Source organism: Equus asinus, chromosome 5 (genome assembly GCF_041296235.1).
Source record: "Equus asinus isolate D_3611 breed Donkey chromosome 5, EquAss-T2T_v2, whole genome shotgun sequence".
Taxonomy (NCBI): domain Eukaryota; kingdom Metazoa; phylum Chordata; class Mammalia; order Perissodactyla; family Equidae; genus Equus; species Equus asinus.
This window is the reverse complement of record NC_091794.1, coordinates 24,434,257-24,455,082: the sequence shown is the minus strand read 5'-3', so window position 1 is coordinate 24,455,082 and position 20,826 is coordinate 24,434,257. Positions and strand designations below refer to the sequence as shown.

Genomic DNA, 20,826 nt, shown 5'->3' with positions numbered 1-20,826 from the left:
GCTGACCTATCTTTGCTAATTCAGAGCTGAACAAGACTTCCTTTGAAACCTTTCTTTCCTGTATCGCATCATTTCACAACTTTCACTTATGAAATGTACTCAAAGGGTAGGTTTACCCAAAGACACTGGTGAGTAAAACTCTGTTCTGAACATGATCCTTTAATGTTCAAGTTTCATTGTAAGGAGTGTTTGCTTCTGTAGCAACCTTTCCATGAAAACTTATGGCAGTCATCATCTGCTAATTTTTCCGTAGCAAGTACAAGGGTAGTGTTATGTTGTATAAAGGATTAGGTGGTTCCGATTAGATGGATCCACACGTTTTAGAAGAACTGGTTTTATCGTGATGTACACTGTTAATTTTCCTGCGTCTGGGACTCCTATCTTCTCAGTGACGTTACCCTTCTCCTGACCCCTACCCCCCCCCGTGGCATTGCTCCAAGCATCTGCTGGCATGGATAAGCTAGCCTAATTACCTCAGCCCTTTAGAGATAAGAGGGGAGAGCAACAAGAATAAGAAATAATTCTAATTTTGTAGAATGTAAAATCAAATGCCCCTCCTTTAGTGAGGTTATTCTGATTAAAGTAATAAATATCTTAAAGTATTCAGCAGTTTATAAACTTAATTCCTTGAGAGTCTCCCTCCAACAAAGGAAAGAAAGGAAAAAGAGAGACAAACACCGAGTAGATACTCAATTCTTTTAGATTGAATTAAATGCCATTTGGGTATAAAAAATTCAGGCTTTCCAGAATATTACATCATTCCCACTTCATTTTATGAGAACAAAATTTTTTTCTCCTTTCTTGTATCTAAATTGATCTTCAGAATCTAGTCTGGAATAGTGACTTTCTTCTCATTTAATCTTATGGCTTTATAGACCATTGCCAAGACTCTCAAGATAGTGTGTGAAGTTTTATCATCTGACCATGATAGCGGGCCTCCCCGGATCCCTTTTAGCACCTTCCAGTTTCTCTATACATATATTGCTGAAGTGGACGGGGAGATCTCTGCGTCACACGTCAGCAGAATGCTTAACTACATCGAACAGGAAGTGTAAGTAAATTTTACCAATTGGAGGTGAAGAACGTGGGGAAAACAAATCCAGCAGGCCAAGATACAGTGAGGCTACTGTATTATACTGTTCTGGGAACAGAGAAATATTGGGAAGAACAAGAAATAAGGATCTAAAAGAGAAGGGAAAGAAGCTATTGGACAGTGATTTTATTTTGTTTTTGTTTTGCTTTGTTTTTTGGTGAGGAAAATTGTCGCTGAGCTAACATCTGTGCCAACCTTCCTCTAGTTTGTATGTGGGATGCAGCCACAGCATGGCTTGATGAGCCATGTGTAGGTCCACACCCAGGATCCAAACCCACCAACCCTGGGCTGCTAAAGTGGAGCATGAAAACTTAACTGCTACACCAACAGGCTGCCCCCTAGGACCACGATTTTAGAGTTCTATCGAGACCAGAAGCAGCAGCACCTGAGAACCTGTTAGAAATGCGATTTCTCAGGCTGTAGCCTGAACCTACTGCATCAGAAACTCTCCTCCGGGGCCCAGGTGTCTGTGTCTTAGCAAGTCCTCCAGGTGACTGGCTCACGCTCAGGTTTGACCTGAGTGGAGGAGGAGAAGCAGGCTGTCAAGGGTTCAGAAAAAGAGAGGGTGATAAGGGCAGAAGCCTCAGCAGAATTAATTTGGAGTGAGAGTTGTTTATATATCGTCTTCCTTAAGATTGATTGTTAAATGAACTAACCCCAGATATGTATTTTTCCAAAACAGAATTGGTCCTGATGGCTTAATCAGGGTGAATGACTTTACCCAGAATCCCAGAGTTCGGCTGGAGTAAAAGCACAATTTTGGCAATTATAAAGGAAGACATAGAGATGACTGTGCTTCGGAATGACTGACCCCCATATGCCATCCAGTGTCCATTTTCTTGTACAACTTGTACACACTAATAAACAATTAGGCAAACATATGAAATCAGAAATGTGTGGAATGAAGATGTAAAATTGTTGGAACAAAACAACTGCGCTAACAGAAGATTAGCATTTTTCCCACACGGACACTGAATAAAAGTGGCTGATGAAGCATGGAGAGAAAATGCATCTCAAGCCAAAGCCAGATTGTCAGATTTTCAAAGGTACAATGTTAGCCAGACGCAGGTTTTTTTCGTTTTTTGAGGAAGATTAGCCCTGACCTAACATCTGCCACCAATCCTCCTCTTTTTGCTGAGGAAGATTGGCCCTGAGCGAACATCTGTGCCCATCTTCCTCTACTTTATATGTGGGATGCCTGCCACAGCATGGCTGGATAAATGGTATGTAGGTCCACACCCAGGATCCAAACTGATGAACCCCAAGCTGCCACAGTGGAGCATGCGAACTTAACCACTGCGCCACTTGGCCAGTCCCTAGTCAGACACAGTTTTGATGTTTTGTGATTGCTCGACATAACTTAGATGAGTGTCTTTTCCATGGTTAATCCACATTTTTACCAGTTTTTTTCTCCATTTGTTGGTATGATGCTAGTCATTTATTCATTCACTCACTTACCAATATTTACTGAGGTTAAAAACAGAACACTCAGTTAAATTTGAATTTTGGATAAACAAATAATTTTTTAGTATTTTTTTGTTTTGTTTCATGTTTTTAAACCTGGCAACCCCAGCCAGGAATTATGCTGGCTTCTGGGAGTATACAAATAAATCGTATCTGAATTCTGCCCTTGAGGAGCTCACAGTCTAACACTAAGATAAGACATGAACTTAAATCACCTTAACACAAGCGGCCATGAGAGGTACTAATACAGTGTTTCAGAGGTCAGTATCAAAGTGTCAGTGTCAACAGATTTTTCTGACATTATATACAGATGTAATGGGACCCTCCCGGGAAAATCCCTTGCATGAGCTTAAGACCTTCTGGCAAGGTCACTGAAAGAGTTTTCTTTCTCCCAGGAAGCAGATGAGCTTAACAGGCTATGTGGTTATTGTTCTTAAGGCCAAGTGTGCCAAGGTGGCTGGGTCCCTTCTCTCTGTGATACTACCCCCTCTTAGTCGTTTTTGTATAAAGAGCATATTAGCTTGCTTATTTGATATACATATATCTGTCTACTGAATTGGGAAGAAATTTGTTTTTTAGTGTCTAAATAAGTAAAAGAAGACCGTGATGGGATGTCACCCGAGGCCCTTGATTTTGACCTAGAGTGAAACAATAAAAAGAGCTGAAATGGTCACCAGGCTACACCTGCAGAGGTGGGCAGCAGCTAACCCTCCCTGCAGTCTGCTGTCTTAGCCAGGGCAGCCCAGCATTTTTTTTTTTTTTAAGATTTTACTTTTCCTTTTTCTCCCAAAGCCCCCAGGTACATAGTTGTGTATTTTTAGTTGTGGGTCCTTCTAGTTGTGGCATGTGGGACGCAGCCTCAGCATGGCCTGATGACCAGTGTCATGTCCCCACCCAGGATTCGAACCGGTGAAACCCTGGGCCGCCGAAGCAGAGCGTGGGAACTTAACCACTCCACAGGGCCCCAGCCCAGCATTTTTAACGACTCAGGACCTTGGGCTGTCTGAAGAGGCAGAAGCACTGCAGGAAACACCTGGCACTGTAACTAATCAGGATTAGAGGATGAGTGAAATCCTTTAATCTGCCTCTGTCTCTTGTTTCTCTTCCACTGCAATCAAAGAATTTACATATGATCTTGCCTGGGAGTGGGGAGTAAACGGGAGCAGATGGAACAGCCCCAATTTGAAAGACCCTAAGACAACGAATTAAGTTCACAAACATGATAAGAGCAAAAAAGTCTTTTGTACCTTTGAGAAGACAGGTTGGAATTTGGAGGTAAACCTCAGTAGCCTTGAGCATACTCCCTCAAGAGTGAGGCTAATGAAACCCCAGGCATCAAAGTGAAAACTGGACACGGATATGAAGTCATTGATGGTACTGTAGCCATCAGTTGAGACTGATCACAACCGCAATACCATTGTGGCACTTCCAATTGCTCATCTTCTAAGCCACCACTTGGTGTCCGCCGTTTGCCCCGTCTCCTGCTCTAGCTCACTGTGGCAATGCTTCCTCTAAGTCATTGATCCTGCTCAACCACAGATGCTCATCAGAGACACAGCCTCTACGGCATCTGCCAAGTCAACCTGCTTCAGCAGTCACCCCAAGGGTGGAAAACAGCTTTGCCTTCAACCTGCAGTATGCTGGTTATATTAATGATAATAGCCAACATTTATTAAGTACTTACTATGTGCAAGCCACTGTGCACAATGCTTTACACAGATTCTCAAATTTTTCTTTACAACCTGACCTTACAAAGCCAGTACTATTATCCCCATTTCATAGATGAAGAAACAGTCTTAGAGAAACTAAGTCGTTCCCTGTCACTGGTGAGAAGAGATTTGAATCCAGGTCTCTCTGACTCCAACCTTGTGCTGCCTTGTATGCCCAATGCCTATCGTAATATGGAGGCTCCCCCTAGAAACAGTTTCTGAGACAAGGGTTTAAGTATAAGAAGTTTATTTGGGAGGCAATCCCAGGAATAGTGGAAAGGGAGTAGGAAAAGTAAGATAGTGATGGGGAAAAAGCCAGTAGAGGGTATGTTATCAAGCCAGTTATCCCTGGAGCCCAATCCCACTGGAGGACTCTGGGAGACAGTGTAGTACATGCCTCAGAGTTATCCCAACCTGAGGGAGGAGGAAGTTCTTCATCCATCATTGGCTGAGGGCTGCTTCCTCAGCAAGTTCCCCTCTGTCATTGACTGAGGGCTGCTTCCAGGAGCATTAACTTTCTGGCATTTCCAGCTTTCCTGGTTTGTGGCCTGAGCTTGCTTTTTTTTTTTTTTTTTTTTTGGTGAGGAAGATTGGCTCTGAGCTAACATCCATTGTCAATCTTCCTCTTTTTGCTTGAGGAAGACTGTCGCTGAGCTAACTTCTGTGCCAGTCTTCTTCTATTTGGTATGTGGGACGGCACCACAACATGGCTTGATGAGCAGTGCATAGGTCTGTGCCTGGGATGCAAACTGGTGAACCCCTGGCCACTGAAATGGAGCATGGGAACTTAACCACTACACCAGCGGCCCCCACACCTCCACCCCATGGGCTTGCTCCTTTTGCTGCAGAAAAAACAAGCTGTCAGATAGGAAGTCCTAGCAGCCTTTGAAGTCATATGCATGGGAACCACCACCATCTGCTACAACGCCTGACAGAGATTTTAATGAAACAAACTTTTAGCATCTTAATCACTATATTTTCTCTCTTTCGGTCAGGCACAAGTCCATAGGGGCTGCAGGGCAGTAAGTGACTGACACTGTGTTGTATTAAAATCACGCTTGACCCTCAAACCTGGCACATTGTTCCAAACCAACTTCTTTACATACCTTCCTTACAATGAGATCATTCTAAGAGGGCTCTCTTGGTCTTGGCTGCCAATAGATCCTTGTCAGACCCATCCCACTGGCCTTCCTGTCATGACCAGAAATATCTGAATCCTAGCATGACCCCAATTAAGCTGTCAAACTTAACATATGGTTTGTATTTCCCCTCTAAAAAGAAAAACACTCAGGAAGCAATAAAATCAGGATTTTATAAAGAGAAAGAAGTGGGCTCTTTCTTTCCTAAATTAAGTTATTTTGATTAAAGTGAAGACTGCAGATACATTTAAAGCTTCAGTGGGAAATGCAAAGATTATGGCTCAATTCCATTTTCTCTGTGCTCCATGCCCTCTCTCTCCTTGATGCTATTCAGTCAGGCATCTCACTGTGCCTAGTTAACCAACAACTTCCAAGATCACCAGGGACCTGCCACAGAAGGAGCTGGACACTCAAGATGGAAAGCTGCTTTTGAATTAGGTAAGAACAGGATTCTTAACCTGAAATCCTTGGAGAGGCTCCTGAATGCCTCTGATAACATCTTATATATATAAATTTATATAACATATATATGTATTTCAGAAATGTGTATGTTAGCATGTTTTTGAGGAAAAAATACAAATCTTTTAGCAAATTCTCAAAATTGTATATGATCTTAAAAGGTTAAGAACCTTTAGGTTAGAAATAATTCTGGAAGGCACCAGATGGTTGAGGAAAAGCAATAGGGTAGTCTCAGATCTTTCAAGCTGACCTGAGCTCAAGGTCCCAACATTTAATTTATTATTCAGTCCATAGCCTCTTACTTTTTGAATCTTGTATCCTGACTATAAATCTTAACTGTGTTTTTAGTTTAGATGTTCATATACTTTGCAACTTTGGTTGTTTCCCATAAACTGGAACATGGTTAAACGTGAACAGAGACTTTCACACTTCAGAGGTGAACCAATTGGAAAAGTCATTTGTCCAATGCACTAGATTATAGAACACTGCCTAGACCAAGCAGAGTCATTAACCATGACAGAAGAGGGACCTAAACTTCCATACCAAGCTCAAAGCGCTGAGTCCTGGATAGTCCTGAGTCTTGGAGTATTCAAGCAACTGTCAGCCTCAATGCAAAAAAGTAGTCCAAACACTTGTTGGTTCATTTATTTACTTAACAATTTAAAAATTCCTACTATGTGCAAGGCATTGAGCTAGGTACTGGGGATACTACACTGAATAAGGTGAAGTCCCTGCTTTCATAGAGATTAAATTCTACTTGGGAAGACAGGCGTTAAACAACTAACCACACAGTGAAAAGTGTTGTTATAATATGATAGTATAGGGGCACAACGCCTAGTTTGCAGGAGTGGGACAGAGGGGTGGAAGGAAAGGCTTTCTTGAGGAAGTAACCTGAGAGCAAACTCAGAAGCCTATAGTTTCAGTTACCACAGATGACTTACAAACGTACATGCAGCCCATAGCTCCCCAACAAGCTCCAGACTCAAATATTCAGTAGCCTACTTGATACCACCTCTTGGATGACTCCAAGCCACACCCAATCAACATGCCCCAAAATGAGTTCCTCGTTTGCATTGTTTTCATTAGGGGGAAAATGAGTTCATAAACCTCCATCCTAAATATGGATCTTTCCCACTACCCATCCAGATAAAAACCTAGAAACTAAGGTCAATGTAAATACCTCCACTTTGCCTTACTTCCCAAACCCATCACCAAGTCTTGTCCATCTTACCTCTTATGCTTCTCTCATGTCTGTCTTCCTCATCTTCCTTCACCCCACCCTCCACTCTAGCTACCAGCATATCTCTTCAGTATGGTAGCTTTCTGTGAATCTGATCTTAGTAGGAAGCAGAAGACACTCTCAGACTCTATTTTAAAGATAATTAAAAGGTTTATGGAGACGTGGACAAGGAAACGAGGAGCGTTGAAGCACCCAGAGACCAGCAAACCATTATCACCCTGAAGCCTGCAGGGACAAGAGAAGGAAATGTTTTATTGGAGCCTGGAGAGAACTGGAGCCCCAGGGGCTTCTCTGAGCTGTAGTCGGAGAGAGCCAAGGCATCAGCCAGAATGGTATTGAGAAGAATACCCCAAACTCTCTCTCTTTCCCTCCTATTTTCTGCCAGGTGACTCCTATTGACTAAACAAAACCAGAAGCTGAAAGGCAAGTCTGAGTGATGCCATCCTTAATAGTCGGTCCACAGGGCATGGAGAAGGGCAGAGAATGGATTGGCAGTGGTTGCAGGGGGATCTACCCACATCCATGTTTCCCTTTCCCAAAAACGTCCTCTATAGTACAAGTTGGCAAACTTCTTCTGTAAAGGGCCAGATCATATATATTTTAGGTTTTGTGGGCCATAGGATCTCTGTCACAACTACTTAATTCTGCAGGTGTAACACAAAAGCAGCCAGAGATAATACATAGGCAATGAGTGTGACTGTGTCCCAATAAAACTTTATTTATGACGCCAAAATATGACTTTCGTGTAACTTTCACATGTCAAAAAATATTATTCTTTTGAATTTTTTAGACAACTAAAAAACGTGAAAACTACTCACAGCAAAAAAAGGGTGGCGGGCTGGATTTGGCCAGAGGCTACAGACTGTGAACCCCTGCTCTACACTGCAGCCAGTGATGTTTGTGAAACACCAGTCATTTCATCCCCTACCCCCACCTTAACCTTTTACGCACTCCTAGTGCCCTTAGGATAATAATCCAAATCCTTATGTGGCCTTTGAGGACTGCATAGTCTGATCCCTACATATACTTCCATTCCCACTGTCAATACTTGAGCCACAGGGCCACTCCAGATCCCTCCTACTCATCATCATGCTGTCTCCACACGTTTAGAATCCTCTTCTCTCCCCTCTCTATCTAGTTCATTTGTCAGATCTCAGCTCACTGCAGCATTATTTATAATAGCAAAAACAAACAAAAACAGATTTTGAGAATATGATGGAATAGGAAACACCAAGAATCTGTCTTCCCATCTTGACAATAACTGCACTGGCAGAATCTCTCTGATGTAATTATTTTGGAACTCTGGAGTCTATTGAAGAATCGCAACTTCTAGAGTAAGGCTCAGAAAGTAAATTGTGGTTAATTTCAGCTCTTAGTACAGTAGTAGCAACCCATTTCCCACTCCCAGCCCAATAACAGGCAGCCATACACAGGTTCCGGAAGCATCTTGCACACAGCTTGTGGGAGCCAGGGTGAGCAAAAAACTCCCTGTCCTCTAAATATCGGGAGCCTATGCTCTGATCACTGATTGTTGCTTCTGATCACAGAGGTGCAGACAAAGAGGTGGGTGGCCATTGTTGTTGCACCTCCCCCTCTTGTTGCAAGCACCTCCTCCTCTGGCTGAAGTGACTCATGGGATCTAAAGGGCTGGCACCCTTTCCTCCTCCCTTCATTTTTCTCTTTTTCCTCTTTTGAGAGCCAGACATTAAAGATTGGGATATTCAAAAGCAATCGTATATATGGGGAAAATTAGAAAGTGATTGTGCATGCCCAAAGAAAGGTGCAGGCTCAGAAAAGACCTGAGAAGACCTTAAGTTTACACCTCAGGTTGATCCTTGGCGCAGAGACAGCCTACAACAGTTTTTAAAAAATAACAAAAAACACAGTCGTGGGGAAGAGAGAGAATCTCATTTCCAGCATTATGACTGTATTTGATTAAAATGTCTAGTTATTAACAAAAAAGTTACAAGACATATAAAGAAATAGGAAACTATGGCCCATCCAAAGGAAAAAAATACATCAACAGAAACTGTTCCTGAAAAGACCTGATGGCAGATCTACTAGACAAAAACTTTAAAACATGCTCAAAGAACTCAAGGATTAAAAGATTAAAGATGCTCAAAGAACTCAAGGAAGATGTGCGGAAAGTTAAGAAAACATTTTGTATGAACAAAATGGAAATGTCAATACAGAGAGAGAAAATCTAAAATGATACCAAAAAGAAATTCTGGAGCTAAAAAGTACAATAACTGAAATGAAAAACTCACTAGAGGGATTCAAAGATGGATTTGAGCAGGCAGAAGAAAGAATCAGCAACTTTGAAGATAAGACAATGGAAATGATTTAATCTAACGAACAGAAAGAAAAAAGATTGAGGAAAAGTGAACAGAGCCTAAGGAATTAGTGGGACACTATCCAATGGACTAATATATGTATTGTGGTACTCCCAGAAGGAGATGAGAGTAAGGGGCAGAGAAAATATTTTATAAAACAATGACTGAAAACTTCCCAAATTTGATTACAGACATGAATATAAAAATCCAAGAAACTCCACAAACTACAAGTAAGATGAATTCAAAGAAACCCACAGCAAGACACATCATTATCCAACTTGCAAAAGACAACAGCAAAGAGAGAATCTTGAAAGCAGCAAGAGAGAAGCAACTTGTTACATACAATGGAACCTCAACAAGATAATAAGCAGATTTCTGATAGGAAACTTTGGAGGCTAGAAGGCAGTGAGTCAATATATTCAAACTGGTAATAGAAAAAAACTGTCCTTCAGCAAAACTGTCCTTCAAAAGTGGAGGAAGAAATTAAGACATTCCCAGATAAACAAATTTAGGGAGTTTTTTTTTTTTTTTACCACTAGGCCTGCCCCTCAGGAAATGCTCAAGGGAGTCCTGATGGGTGAAAAGAAAAAACACTAGACAATAACTTGACACCCTATGAAGAAATAAAGATCTCAATAAGGGTAAGTACATGGGCAGTTATAAAAGCTAGTATTATTGCAACAACAGGTGATAATTCCACTTTTTGTTTTCTACATGATCTAAGAGACTAATACTTATTTAAAAATTACTAGTCTGATAGCTAATTATTATTGTAACTTCATTATAAAGTTATTATTGGAACTTTGGCTTGTAACTCTACATTTTGTTTTCCACATAATGTAAGAGACTAATGTATTAAAAAGAATTATTAGTTAATATTTTTGCATGTACAATGTATAAAAATGTAATTCTGTGACATAAACAACTGAAAGGGGTGGGGATGGAGCTGTAATGGAGCGGTTTTTCTGTTATTAAAGTTAAGCCAATATACATTCAAGTTATAGTGTTATAACTTTAGAATGTTAAATGTAATCCCCACGGTAACTATAAAGAAAATAGTATAGAAGATGCTATGAGAAATGAGAAAAGAATTTACACATTTCACTACAAAAAATCAGCCATGGGCTGGCCCCGGTGGTCTAGTGCTTAAATTAGGCATGCTCTGCTTCAGTGGCCTGGGTTTGGTTCCTGGGTGTGGACCTATATCACTCATCTGTCAGTGGCCATGCTGTGGTGGTGGCTTACATACAAAAAGAGGAAGATTGGCAACATGTTAGCTCAGGGTGAATCTTGAAAGAAAGGAAGGAAGGAAGGAAGGAAAAGAAAGAAAGAAAGAGAAAAAAATCAACCAAATACAAAAGAGGGAAGGAATGCAGGAAATGGACAAAAAAGTTATACAGCATATAGAAAACAAATAACAAAATAACAGAAGTAAGTTGCTCTTTATCAGTAATTACTTTAAATGTAAACTGATTAAACTCTCCAATAAAAAGACAGAGAGGAACAGAATGGATAAAAACACATGTCCAACTCTATACTGTCTACAAGAGACTCACTTTAGATCCAAAGACACAAATTGCTTGAAAGTGAAAGGATGAGAAAAGACATTTCAAGCAAATAGTAACTAAAAGAGAGCAGGCGTGCTATATTAATATTAGACAAAATAGACTTTAAATCAAAAAAGTTTGCAAGAGACTAAGAAGGATGATATACATTAACAAAAGCTTCAATATAGCAAGAAAAGATAACAATTATAAATATTTAGTCACCTAATAACACTCTATCAAAATATATGAAGCAAATCTGACAGAACTGAAGGGAGAAATAGACAGCTGTACAATAATAGTTGGAGACATCAATACCCTACTCTTAATACCGGATACAACAACCAGACACAAGTTAAGTAAAGAAATAGAGGACTTATAACAAATTAAGTAAATCTAACAGATAATACAGAACACTGCCCAACAACAGCAGCATACACACTTTTCTCAAATGCTCATGTGACATTTTCCAGAATAGACCATATGTCAGGCCACAAAGTAAGTCTCAATAGCTTTAAAAAAGATAGATTATCACACAAAATCTCTTCCCCAACTACAACAAGATAAAGTTAGAAATCAATAACAAAAATAAAACTGGAAAGGTCATGAATTTTTAGAAATTAAACAACACACTCTTAAACAAACTGGATCACAGAAGAAATAACAAGGGAAATTAGAAAACACTTAGAGATGAAAGAAAACAGAAACAGAACATACTGAAATTTATGGGATGAAGCAAACGTAGTGATAAAGGGGGGAGTTTATAGCTATAAATGCTTACATTAAAAAATAAGAAAGATCACAAATCAATAACCTAACTTTACAACTTAAGGAACTAAAAAACAAAAAAAAAAAACTAAACCCAAAGCCAGCAGAAGGAAGGAAATAATAAAGATTAGAAGAGAGGTAAATGAAATCGAGACTAGAAAAAACAGTACAGAAAATGAGTGAAGCCAAAAAAACAACAAAATTGACAAACCTTCAGCTATATGAACTAAAAAAAGATAGAAAAGACTGAAATTACTAAAATTGGAAATGACAGTGGAAACATTACTATTCAGTCTACAGAAATAAAAAATATTGTAAGAGACTACTACAAACAAATTGGATAATCTACATGAAATGGACAAATTCCTAGAGACACAAAACCTACCAAGACTAAATCATGAAGAAATAGAAAATCTGAACAGACCTATAACTAGTAAGGAGATTGAATCAGTAATCAATCTCCAGACAAAGAATAGCCCTACACCTGAGGACTTCACTAGTGAACTCCACCAAACATTTAAAGAACTAATGTTGATCCTTCTTAAACTTTTTCAAAGAACTGAAGAGAAAAGAGCACTTCTTAAGGTATTCTATAAGAGCAGCATTACCCTGATGTCAAAGCTAGACAAAGACACTACAAGAAAGGAAAACTGCAGGCCAATATCTTTTATGAATATTGATGCAAAAATTCTCAACAAAATACTAGCAAACTGAATTCAGCAATGTATTAAAAGGATTATATACCATGACCAAATGGAATTCATTCCTGGAATGCAGGGATGGTTCAACACATGAAAAATGATCAATGTAATACATCACATTAACAGAATGAAGGAAGAAAAACCACATGATCATCTCAATTGATGCAGAAAAGGCATTTGACAAAAGTCAGCATCCTTTCATGATAAAAACACCCAAAAAACTAGGAACTGAAGGAAATTAGTTATGAGAAACCCACAGTGAACATCATACTCAGTGGTGAAAGACTGAAATAGTTTCTTCTAAGATCAGGAACAAGACAAGAATGCCCACTTTCACCACTTCTATTTAACATATTACTGGAAGTTCTAGCAAGAGCAATGAAGCAAGAAAAAGAATTCAGATTGGAAATGAAGAAGAAAAATTATCTTTGTTACAAATTATATGATCTTATATGTAGAAAACCCTAAAGATTCCACAAAAAAAACTGTTAGAACTAATAAATTCAACAAAGTAACAGGATACAAAGTCAATACATAAAAATTAGTTGCATTTCTGTACAACCAGCAATGAACAATCTGGAAAGGAAATTAAGAAAACAATTCAATTTACAATAGCATCAAAAAGAGTAAAATACCCAGGAATTAACTTAACCAACGAGGTGGAGGACTTGTACAATGAAAACTTCAAAACAATGATGAAAGAAGTTAAAGACATTAATAAATGCAAACACATCCCATGTTCATGGATTGAAATATTTAATATTGTTAAGATGTCAATACTGCACAAAGTGATCTACAGTTTATCCCAGTGACGATTTTTACAGAGATAGGAAAACTTATCATGAAATTCATATGCAATCTCAAAGGACCCTGAAGAGCCAAGACAATCTTGAAAGAAAAGAACAAAGCTGGAGTGTTCATACTTCCTTATTTCAAACTTACCACAAAGCTACTATAATAAAAAAGTGTGGTACTGGCATAGAGGCAGACCTATAGACCAATGGAAAAGATAGAAAGCCCAGAAATAACCCTCACATATATAATGAAATGATTTTTGACAAGGATGTCAAGACTATTCTATCGGAAAAGTACAGTTTTTTCAACAAATGATGCCAGGAAAACTGGATATCCACATGCAAAAGAATAAAGTTGGACACTTACCTAACACCATATACAAAAACTAAAAATGGATCAAAGACCTAATTGTAAGGCTTAAAACTATAGAAGTCTTAGAAGAAAACATAGGGCAAAACCTTGATGGCATTGGATATGCCAATGATTTCTTGGATATGACACCAATGACACAGGTAACAAAAGAAAAAAATGGGCAATTGGAAACTTCATGAAAATAAAAAACTTTGTACATTAAAAGACAATATCAACAGAGTAAAAAGGCAACACAGAATGGGAAAAAATGTTTGAAAATCACATATCTAATAAGAGATTAACATCCAGAATATGTGGAGAACTCCTAAAACTTGACAATAAAAATACATACACCCCAATTAAAAAAAACGGGCAAAAGTAAATACAGATTTCTGATAATTGGAGAGAGGAATATCTGCTTATAAAAAGCATATGTTGGTTTGTTTTGTTTTTTCTTTCTTGATGGATGGTATGATGGAGCTCTGAATATAAAGGAATAAATACATGATTTACATTACTTTGGAAAAAAAACGGGCAAAAGACTTGAATAGACATTTCTGAAAAGAAGATATATGAATGGCCAATAAGCACATGAAAATACATTCAACATCACTAATTATTAGGGAAATGCAAATCAAAGTTACCATGAGATACCACCTCACACCCATTAGAATGGCAACTATCAAAAAAAAAGAGAAAATAACAAGTGTTGGCAAAGATGTGTGGAAATTGGCATACGCGCACTGTCGGTGGGAATGTAAAATGGTACAGCCATTGTAGAAAAGAGTATGATGGTTCTTCAAAAAATTAAAAATAGAATTAGCATATGATCCAGCAATTCTGGGTATATACCCAAAAGAACTGAAAGCAGGGTCTGGAAGAGATATTGGTATATCCTTGTTTACAGCAGCAATATTCATAATAGCTAAACCATGGAAGCAATCCAAGTGTCCATCAACAGTTAAATGGATAAACAAAATGTGCTATGTACATACAATGGAATGCTATTTAGCCTTTAAAAAGATGGAAATTTTGACACATGTTACAACGTGGGTAAACCTTGAAGACAAGTCAAATAAGCCAGTCACAAAAGAACAAATACTATATGACCCACTTATGTGAAGTACTTAAGTAGTCAAAATCATAGAGACAAAGTAGAAGGGAGGTTGCCAGGGGCTGAAAGGAGGCAGAATGGGGAGTTAGCATTTAATGGGTAGAGTTTTAGTTTTACACGATGAGTTCTGGAGATGGATGGTGGTGATGGCTGCACAACATTATGAATGTGTTTAATACCACTGAATTGTACACTTAAAAATGGCTAAGATGGTAAGTTTTATGCTTTGTATATTTTACCACAATAAAAAAATTGAAAGAAAAACCTCCCAAAAGCTATTATCTTAAAAAAATTTTTAAAAAGAAAAAAAAAAAACCTCAGCCAAACAAAAGGGAGAGGAAGAGCATAAAATTCCGAACAGTAGGATAACAGAACACCAAGCAGCCAATTTGTAATGGTTACAGATTAACGAGGAACGATGTTGATGAGATGTTAAAACACTCATGTTACAGTAACATGTATCATATTATTGTTGTAATGTATTTATAGATATACACACAGTTGGGAAAAGCCTAGAAGGGAATGAACCAAACTGTTAAGAGTGGTTATCTCTTGTGTGGTAGGATTCTGGGTGATTTTTATGTCTTGCTTGTTTATATTTTCTAAAATGAGCATGTATTAAGAAAAATCAGTAGAAGTTTTTAAAAATTAAATCAACGAAGACAAAACCCTGCAATCTCAGGTGAATATGTTAAACATCTTATAGGAGAGAGATGAAGGAAGGGAGAGGTTTTCACAGTCTAATCTAATTCAAAGCTAAATTTATTAAATACCTAGCTTCCCCAAATCACTCAGTATGAGTGTGCAATATATTGGGGGACAGATTTTAGTTTCTGGGTTTTTATTTTAATTGTAATTGAGACTATCAAAAGGTAGCTCTTTTTCCTATTTTTAAAAAAATGGAATCAATTGAGTAATTTTTCTCCCCAACTTGATTTAAAACATTAACCCCAAACTCAATATCTTAAAAACCAAAGGCTAATTCCCATTAAAATTCGAGCAGCATGCCAATGGTGAGAATACTGTCGTTCTTTATTAATAGTATTATCTCTTCCATCGAGTAAACCACTATGCGCGAAATAAAACCAAAATCCCAGCTAAGGAGCACCATTCTGAGCTCGAGGGCCACAGTGAATAATTTGAAACTGCCATCAGAAGTACTCAAAGGTAATGAGACCGAGGATTGATTTTTATTGACTATCAAGAACAAACTCATTCAAAATGACACACAAAACACCGAACTAAAAACACAAAGCCCAAATCCAAGGGCCGAGCACGATTCCTTCTGGCACCTATCCGCCCTCTACCCTAGTCCCCTCCTCTGGCCCCGGCGGGTCCCTGTCGCCACTTGCCCCCAGGTGATGCAGAGCAGCTGTCCTCCACCAGACGCCCTAGCAACAGCACCATGAACTCAGTTCCTTCGGGCGTTCAGGAAGCCGGCTTCTCCGTGCCCAGCGTCCCGGCTCCCGGCCCCGCCCCCGCGGGGCCCCGCCCCCTACCTCTCCATGCCCCGCCCCCTGCCCGCCGGGCCCCGCCCCAACCTCTGGGCCCCCGCCCCCGGACCCACCTCTTCCCCTCGCCCCGCCCCTTGCCCCGCCCCGCCCTGGCCCGCCGGGCCCCCGCCCCTTGCCCCGCTGGGTCCCGCCCAGACCTCTGGGCCCCGCCCCAGGCCCCACCCCCGCCCCGCCCCGCTCGCGTTCTGCGGGCTTCTCCGGCCCTCCGCCCTGTGTGACGGGCCGGGGCCCGGGCCGGGAGGGGGTCTATTGCGCACGCCTAGGCCGCCCTGCTGGAGGATGGAGAGAGACCTCGGCGGCGCGCCAGAGACTGTGAGGCGCGGCGTTCGGCGGGCTCCTTCCCGGAAGCGGAAGCTCGGGGGGCGGGCCAAGCGGGGCCGGGAGTCTGCGGCGGTTGATTCCTTTTACCGTGAGGTTTTGCTTCACTGCGTCTGGGCTTCTTTGAGGCTGCGAGAGATGGTGAGGTCCGGATCTCGACCGGGCCAGGTGAGGGCTGCGCACCTGAGGCGTCCGCTTGGGGCGGGGAGAGGGACTGAGGGGGCTCTCGGGCCGGGAGAAGTGCAAAACTGTTTGAAAAAAATAAAAACAGAAACAGCGCGTCCGCAGTGGAAATGCTGGGAAAGGGACGGCGGGGGCCGCCTCGTCCTAACATCCCGACACAGCCGCCCTGGCCGTCGATGCGAGTTCATTGTGAACCGTTGTGGTCCTCCGGGGCGCCGGCTTTGGTCTGGGGCCCGGTTCGCGGCCAGCCTCCGCCGCGGGGTCGGGTGACTTCACCTCTCCGAGCCTCGGTACGTTGTTGCATCAAATCCAGGTTCTCGGCTCTTCCACCGAGTCCTGCTGTTAGCTGGTCTTCCGTCACAACTGCTGGTGTTTTACTACTGGTGAAGAAAGCTCTGCCAGTTAGCTCTGCCTTTAGCCTCAGCCCTCTCAAATGCACGCCCTTCGTTGGACTAAATGATTCTCTTTTCTCCTTAAAATCCGATACTGGCACATTTCTTTTTCAAGATAAAATCTCAGTCCTTTGACCCGTCAACACAGTCCTTTTTTGATCGGGCCGGTGCATTCCTTCCCGCCCCGATCCCAGTAATACCCAGCCTTGTTGGGTCTGTCCTGCAGTGCTGTGGCTGCCCCGCGCCCTCTCCTGTGTCCCCGCCTTTGCGCTTTCTGTTCTGCCCAGAGAGCCCTTCTGTCCCTGCCAGCTCCACTTTCCATCTCCTGCCCCTCAGCTCCAGGGCGGCGTCTGGAAGCCTTGCCTAGCACTCTCACATCCCCATTGTTAGGGTCCCCCCTTTTGTGCCCTGTACTGACCTTTATCCACCCACTTTTCCAGGCTAGAGACGTTGCTAATCCTCCTTCTGCTACTACACTATTTCTGTTTTTGAGGCCCAGGCCGGCACCTGGCACAGAGTAGATTTTTTAAAGTAATGAATCAACTAGTCCTCACACAGACCCTCTACTTAGAGTGATCTTACTCCTCCTTAAAAAATCCACCCTTTTTTTTTTTTTTTCGGTCTTCATTTATCACCTCCCTTGTAATGCTGTCTTCCCTATTAGTATGAGTTTTACACTTTTTTTTAATACCTGGCTCAAGACTTTCTTCATGAGCACTTCCAGACCAGCCCCACCATTATGGATCTCTCTCTTATATTGAATGAACTCAGAATATGTGCAAGGGGGAATGGGGGCAAAACATGGTTTTTGTAGTCATAGATTTAAATTCCAATTCTGCCACTACTGTGGTGTAGTAGTAAGCACAATCCTTTTTGCTTTTCTGAGACTCCTTTCCCTTGTCTATGAAATAGGTATAAATATGTATAAAATTCTGCCTCAAAGAGTTAGGGAGGTTAAATGAGAGAACCTGGTAAAATACCTATCTCACACTTGGCATAAATGTGCAACAGTATTTACTCCCCTTAAAAACTAATAATCCATATGAACGCAGATTGGAAGCTCCAGTAGCAAAGAACACGTCTAGTGCCTAGATCTTGGTTTCTGAATACCATTGTTCACTAAAAGGCTTCTTGGAGAGATGGTCAACTCCAGGGCTGAGGCACAGAGATTATAAGGTGAGCCTGGATACATCAAGATGAAAAGCTCTGTGCAGCAAAGGAAACAATTAACAGTAAAAAGGCAACTTACGGAATGGGAAAAAATTTGTAAACCATATACCTGATCAAGGGGTAATATCCAAAATATATAAAGAACTCTTACAACTCAATAGCAAAAAGCCAACTAACCAGATTTAAAAATGGGCAAAGGAGTAGAATAGACATTTTCCAAAGAAGACATACAAATGGCCAACAGGTATATGAAAAGATGCTCAGCACCACTCATCATCAGGGAAATGAAGATCAAAACCATAATGAGATATCACCTCACACCTGTTAGGCTATTATCAAAAAACCCCAGAAAATAACAAGTGTTGATGAGGATGTGGAGAAATTGGAGCCGTTGTACATTGTTGATGAGAATGTAAAAGGGTGCAGCCACTGTGAAAAACTATATGAAATTTCCTCAAAAAATTAAAAATAGAACTACCATAGGATCCAGGAATCCCACTTTGGGTATTTATCCAAAAGAATTAAAAACAGGATCTTGAAGAGATATTTGCACTCCTGTGTTTATTACAGCATTATTCAACAATAAAGAAGTGGAAACAACCTAAATGTCCGTTGATGGATGAATGGATAAAGAAAATGCACTATATACACACAATGGAATATTATTCAGCCTTAAAAAAAGAAAGAAATCCTGCCATATGCAACATGGATAAATCTTGTGGATATTACGCTAAGTGAAATAAGCCAATCACAGAAGGACAAATGTTGCGTCATTCCACTTATATAGGTATCGAAAATAGTCAGACTCATAGAAGCAGAGAGTAGAATGGTAGTTGCCAGGGGATGGAGGGAGGGAGAAATAGGGAGTTGCTATTCAATGGGTATAAAGTTTCAGTTATGCAAGATGAATAAGTTCTGGAGATAAGCTGTACCACATGTCTATAGTTAACAGTACTTATTGTACGCTTAAAAATTTGTTGAGAGGATAGATCTCATGTTAAATCTTCTTATAACAATGAAACAAAAAATCAGCCTGGAGCACCATGTTGCAGAAAGTAAGGTCTAGCTCAAAAAATAATGGGAATTTGTTAAAATGAAACAGGAGCTGGTTTGAAGAGACTTCTACTGACAGAATCTGGGACAATTTGAGCATCAAAATAAATAATGGTATTAATGGGTCATAACTCATTGAGTAAACAGGAATCAATGAGTCCATACTAACAAATGAAGAAGGAAAAGTGCTTCGCTAACATTGAATGCCAACTAATAAATGTAGAAGGAATTATGTAAGTTAGGAAAATCACCATTTGACAAGCAATTGATTAAAGCAAGAATCGTTAATGGATGCTAAAACGACTGGGTGTAAGTGTGATGAATAGGATGTCTGCATAATCTCAAAGTATCTCTCCACAAATGCTTAATACTTACAAAGGTATAACCTTACAGTGAGAAACCTGGCAGGGACCATCTTAAATAATCAAAGTTTGCATCACCAGTAGTGGGACAAACTGCCACATCATATGCCTACTCATATTGTGTTGAAAAGGACACAACCTTCCTTTTGTGGTATTTCTGCCAAAAATGTACCACCTGAATCTAGTCATGAGGAAACATCAGACAAGTATAAATGTCCAGAGGGACAGTCTTCCAAAATAACTGGCTTATACTCTTTAAATATGTCAAGATTGTAAAAGACAATGACTGGCAACCCAAGGAACTGTTCCAGATTAAAGGAGACTGAAGAGATATGAAAGCTTAGTGCAACACAGGTCCTGGATTGGACATGGACCGGATTGTTTTTCTATAAAGGACAGTATTGAGATAATTGGCAAAATGTGAATAAAGTCTAGAGTAGATTGTAATGTGGTATCAAGGTTAATGTCCTGATTTTGATAATTATACTCTGATTATGTGAGACAGTGACCTTGTCCTTAGGAAATATTTAGGAGTAAATATTTAAATGTAAAGGGGTATCATGTCTGCAACTTACTCTGAAATGGTTCAGACAAAAAATAGTACCATGTATATATTTTGAGAGAGACTGGCAGATGTAGTAAAATGTCAATAGTTGGGGAATCTGGGTGAAGTATATACAGTTCTTTGTACTATTACTTCAAAATAAAAAATGCAACAGAAATTTGAAGGAAGTGTGCCAGTATGACAGTACTGTTGCAGGGTGCTTTTATCCTGGGTAATTTTCTTTATCTGATTTTCTGTAATGTGACCTCATGTGATTGGTTGTTTTTTTGAGGAAGATTAGCTCTGAGCTAACATTCGCTGCCAATCTTCCTCTTCTTACTGAGGAAGATTGGCCCTAAGCTAACATCTGTGCCCATCTTCCTCTGTTTTACATGTGGGACGCCTGCCACAGCATGGCTTGCTAAGCGGTGCATATGTCCGCGCCTGGGATCTGAACTGGCGAACCCAGGGTCGCTGAGGTGGAACATGCGAGCTTAACCATTATTCCACCTGGCGGGCCCCCTTGTGTGTATATTTTTTTGAAGAAATAGTATATATAATCTTACAACTATGCCAGACA

At 40.3% G+C, this 20,826-nt stretch overlaps 2 protein-coding genes across 7 annotated transcripts in view; both read left to right on the top strand.

The window, feature by feature from the left end:
• ROPN1 (rhophilin associated tail protein 1) overlaps positions 1 to 1,979 on the top strand; it is a 34,837-nt gene extending 32,858 nt beyond the window's left edge. For both annotated transcript variants that reach the window (XM_014866862.3, XM_070508997.1), the window contains exons 5-6: positions 876 to 1,051; positions 1,776 to 1,979. In XM_014866862.3, coding sequence (XP_014722348.1) covers positions 876 to 1,051; positions 1,776 to 1,842 — 243 coding nt within the window. In that variant the 3' untranslated portion in view covers positions 1,843 to 1,979. The remainder of the gene's footprint in view (positions 1 to 875; positions 1,052 to 1,775) is intronic.
• A 14,423-nt stretch (positions 1,980 to 16,402) lies between these two features.
• CCDC14 (coiled-coil domain containing 14) overlaps positions 16,403 to 20,826 on the top strand; it is a 44,365-nt gene continuing 39,941 nt past the window's right edge. The window contains exon 1 of one of the 5 annotated variants that reach the window (XM_014866848.3): positions 16,403 to 16,710. In XM_014866848.3, the coding sequence (XP_014722334.3) occupies positions 16,504 to 16,710 (207 nt within the window). In that variant the 5' untranslated portion in view covers positions 16,403 to 16,503. The remainder of the gene's footprint in view (positions 16,711 to 20,826) is intronic. The other 4 variants (XM_070508994.1, XM_070508995.1, XM_070508993.1 and 1 more) reach the window with 4 other exon arrangements.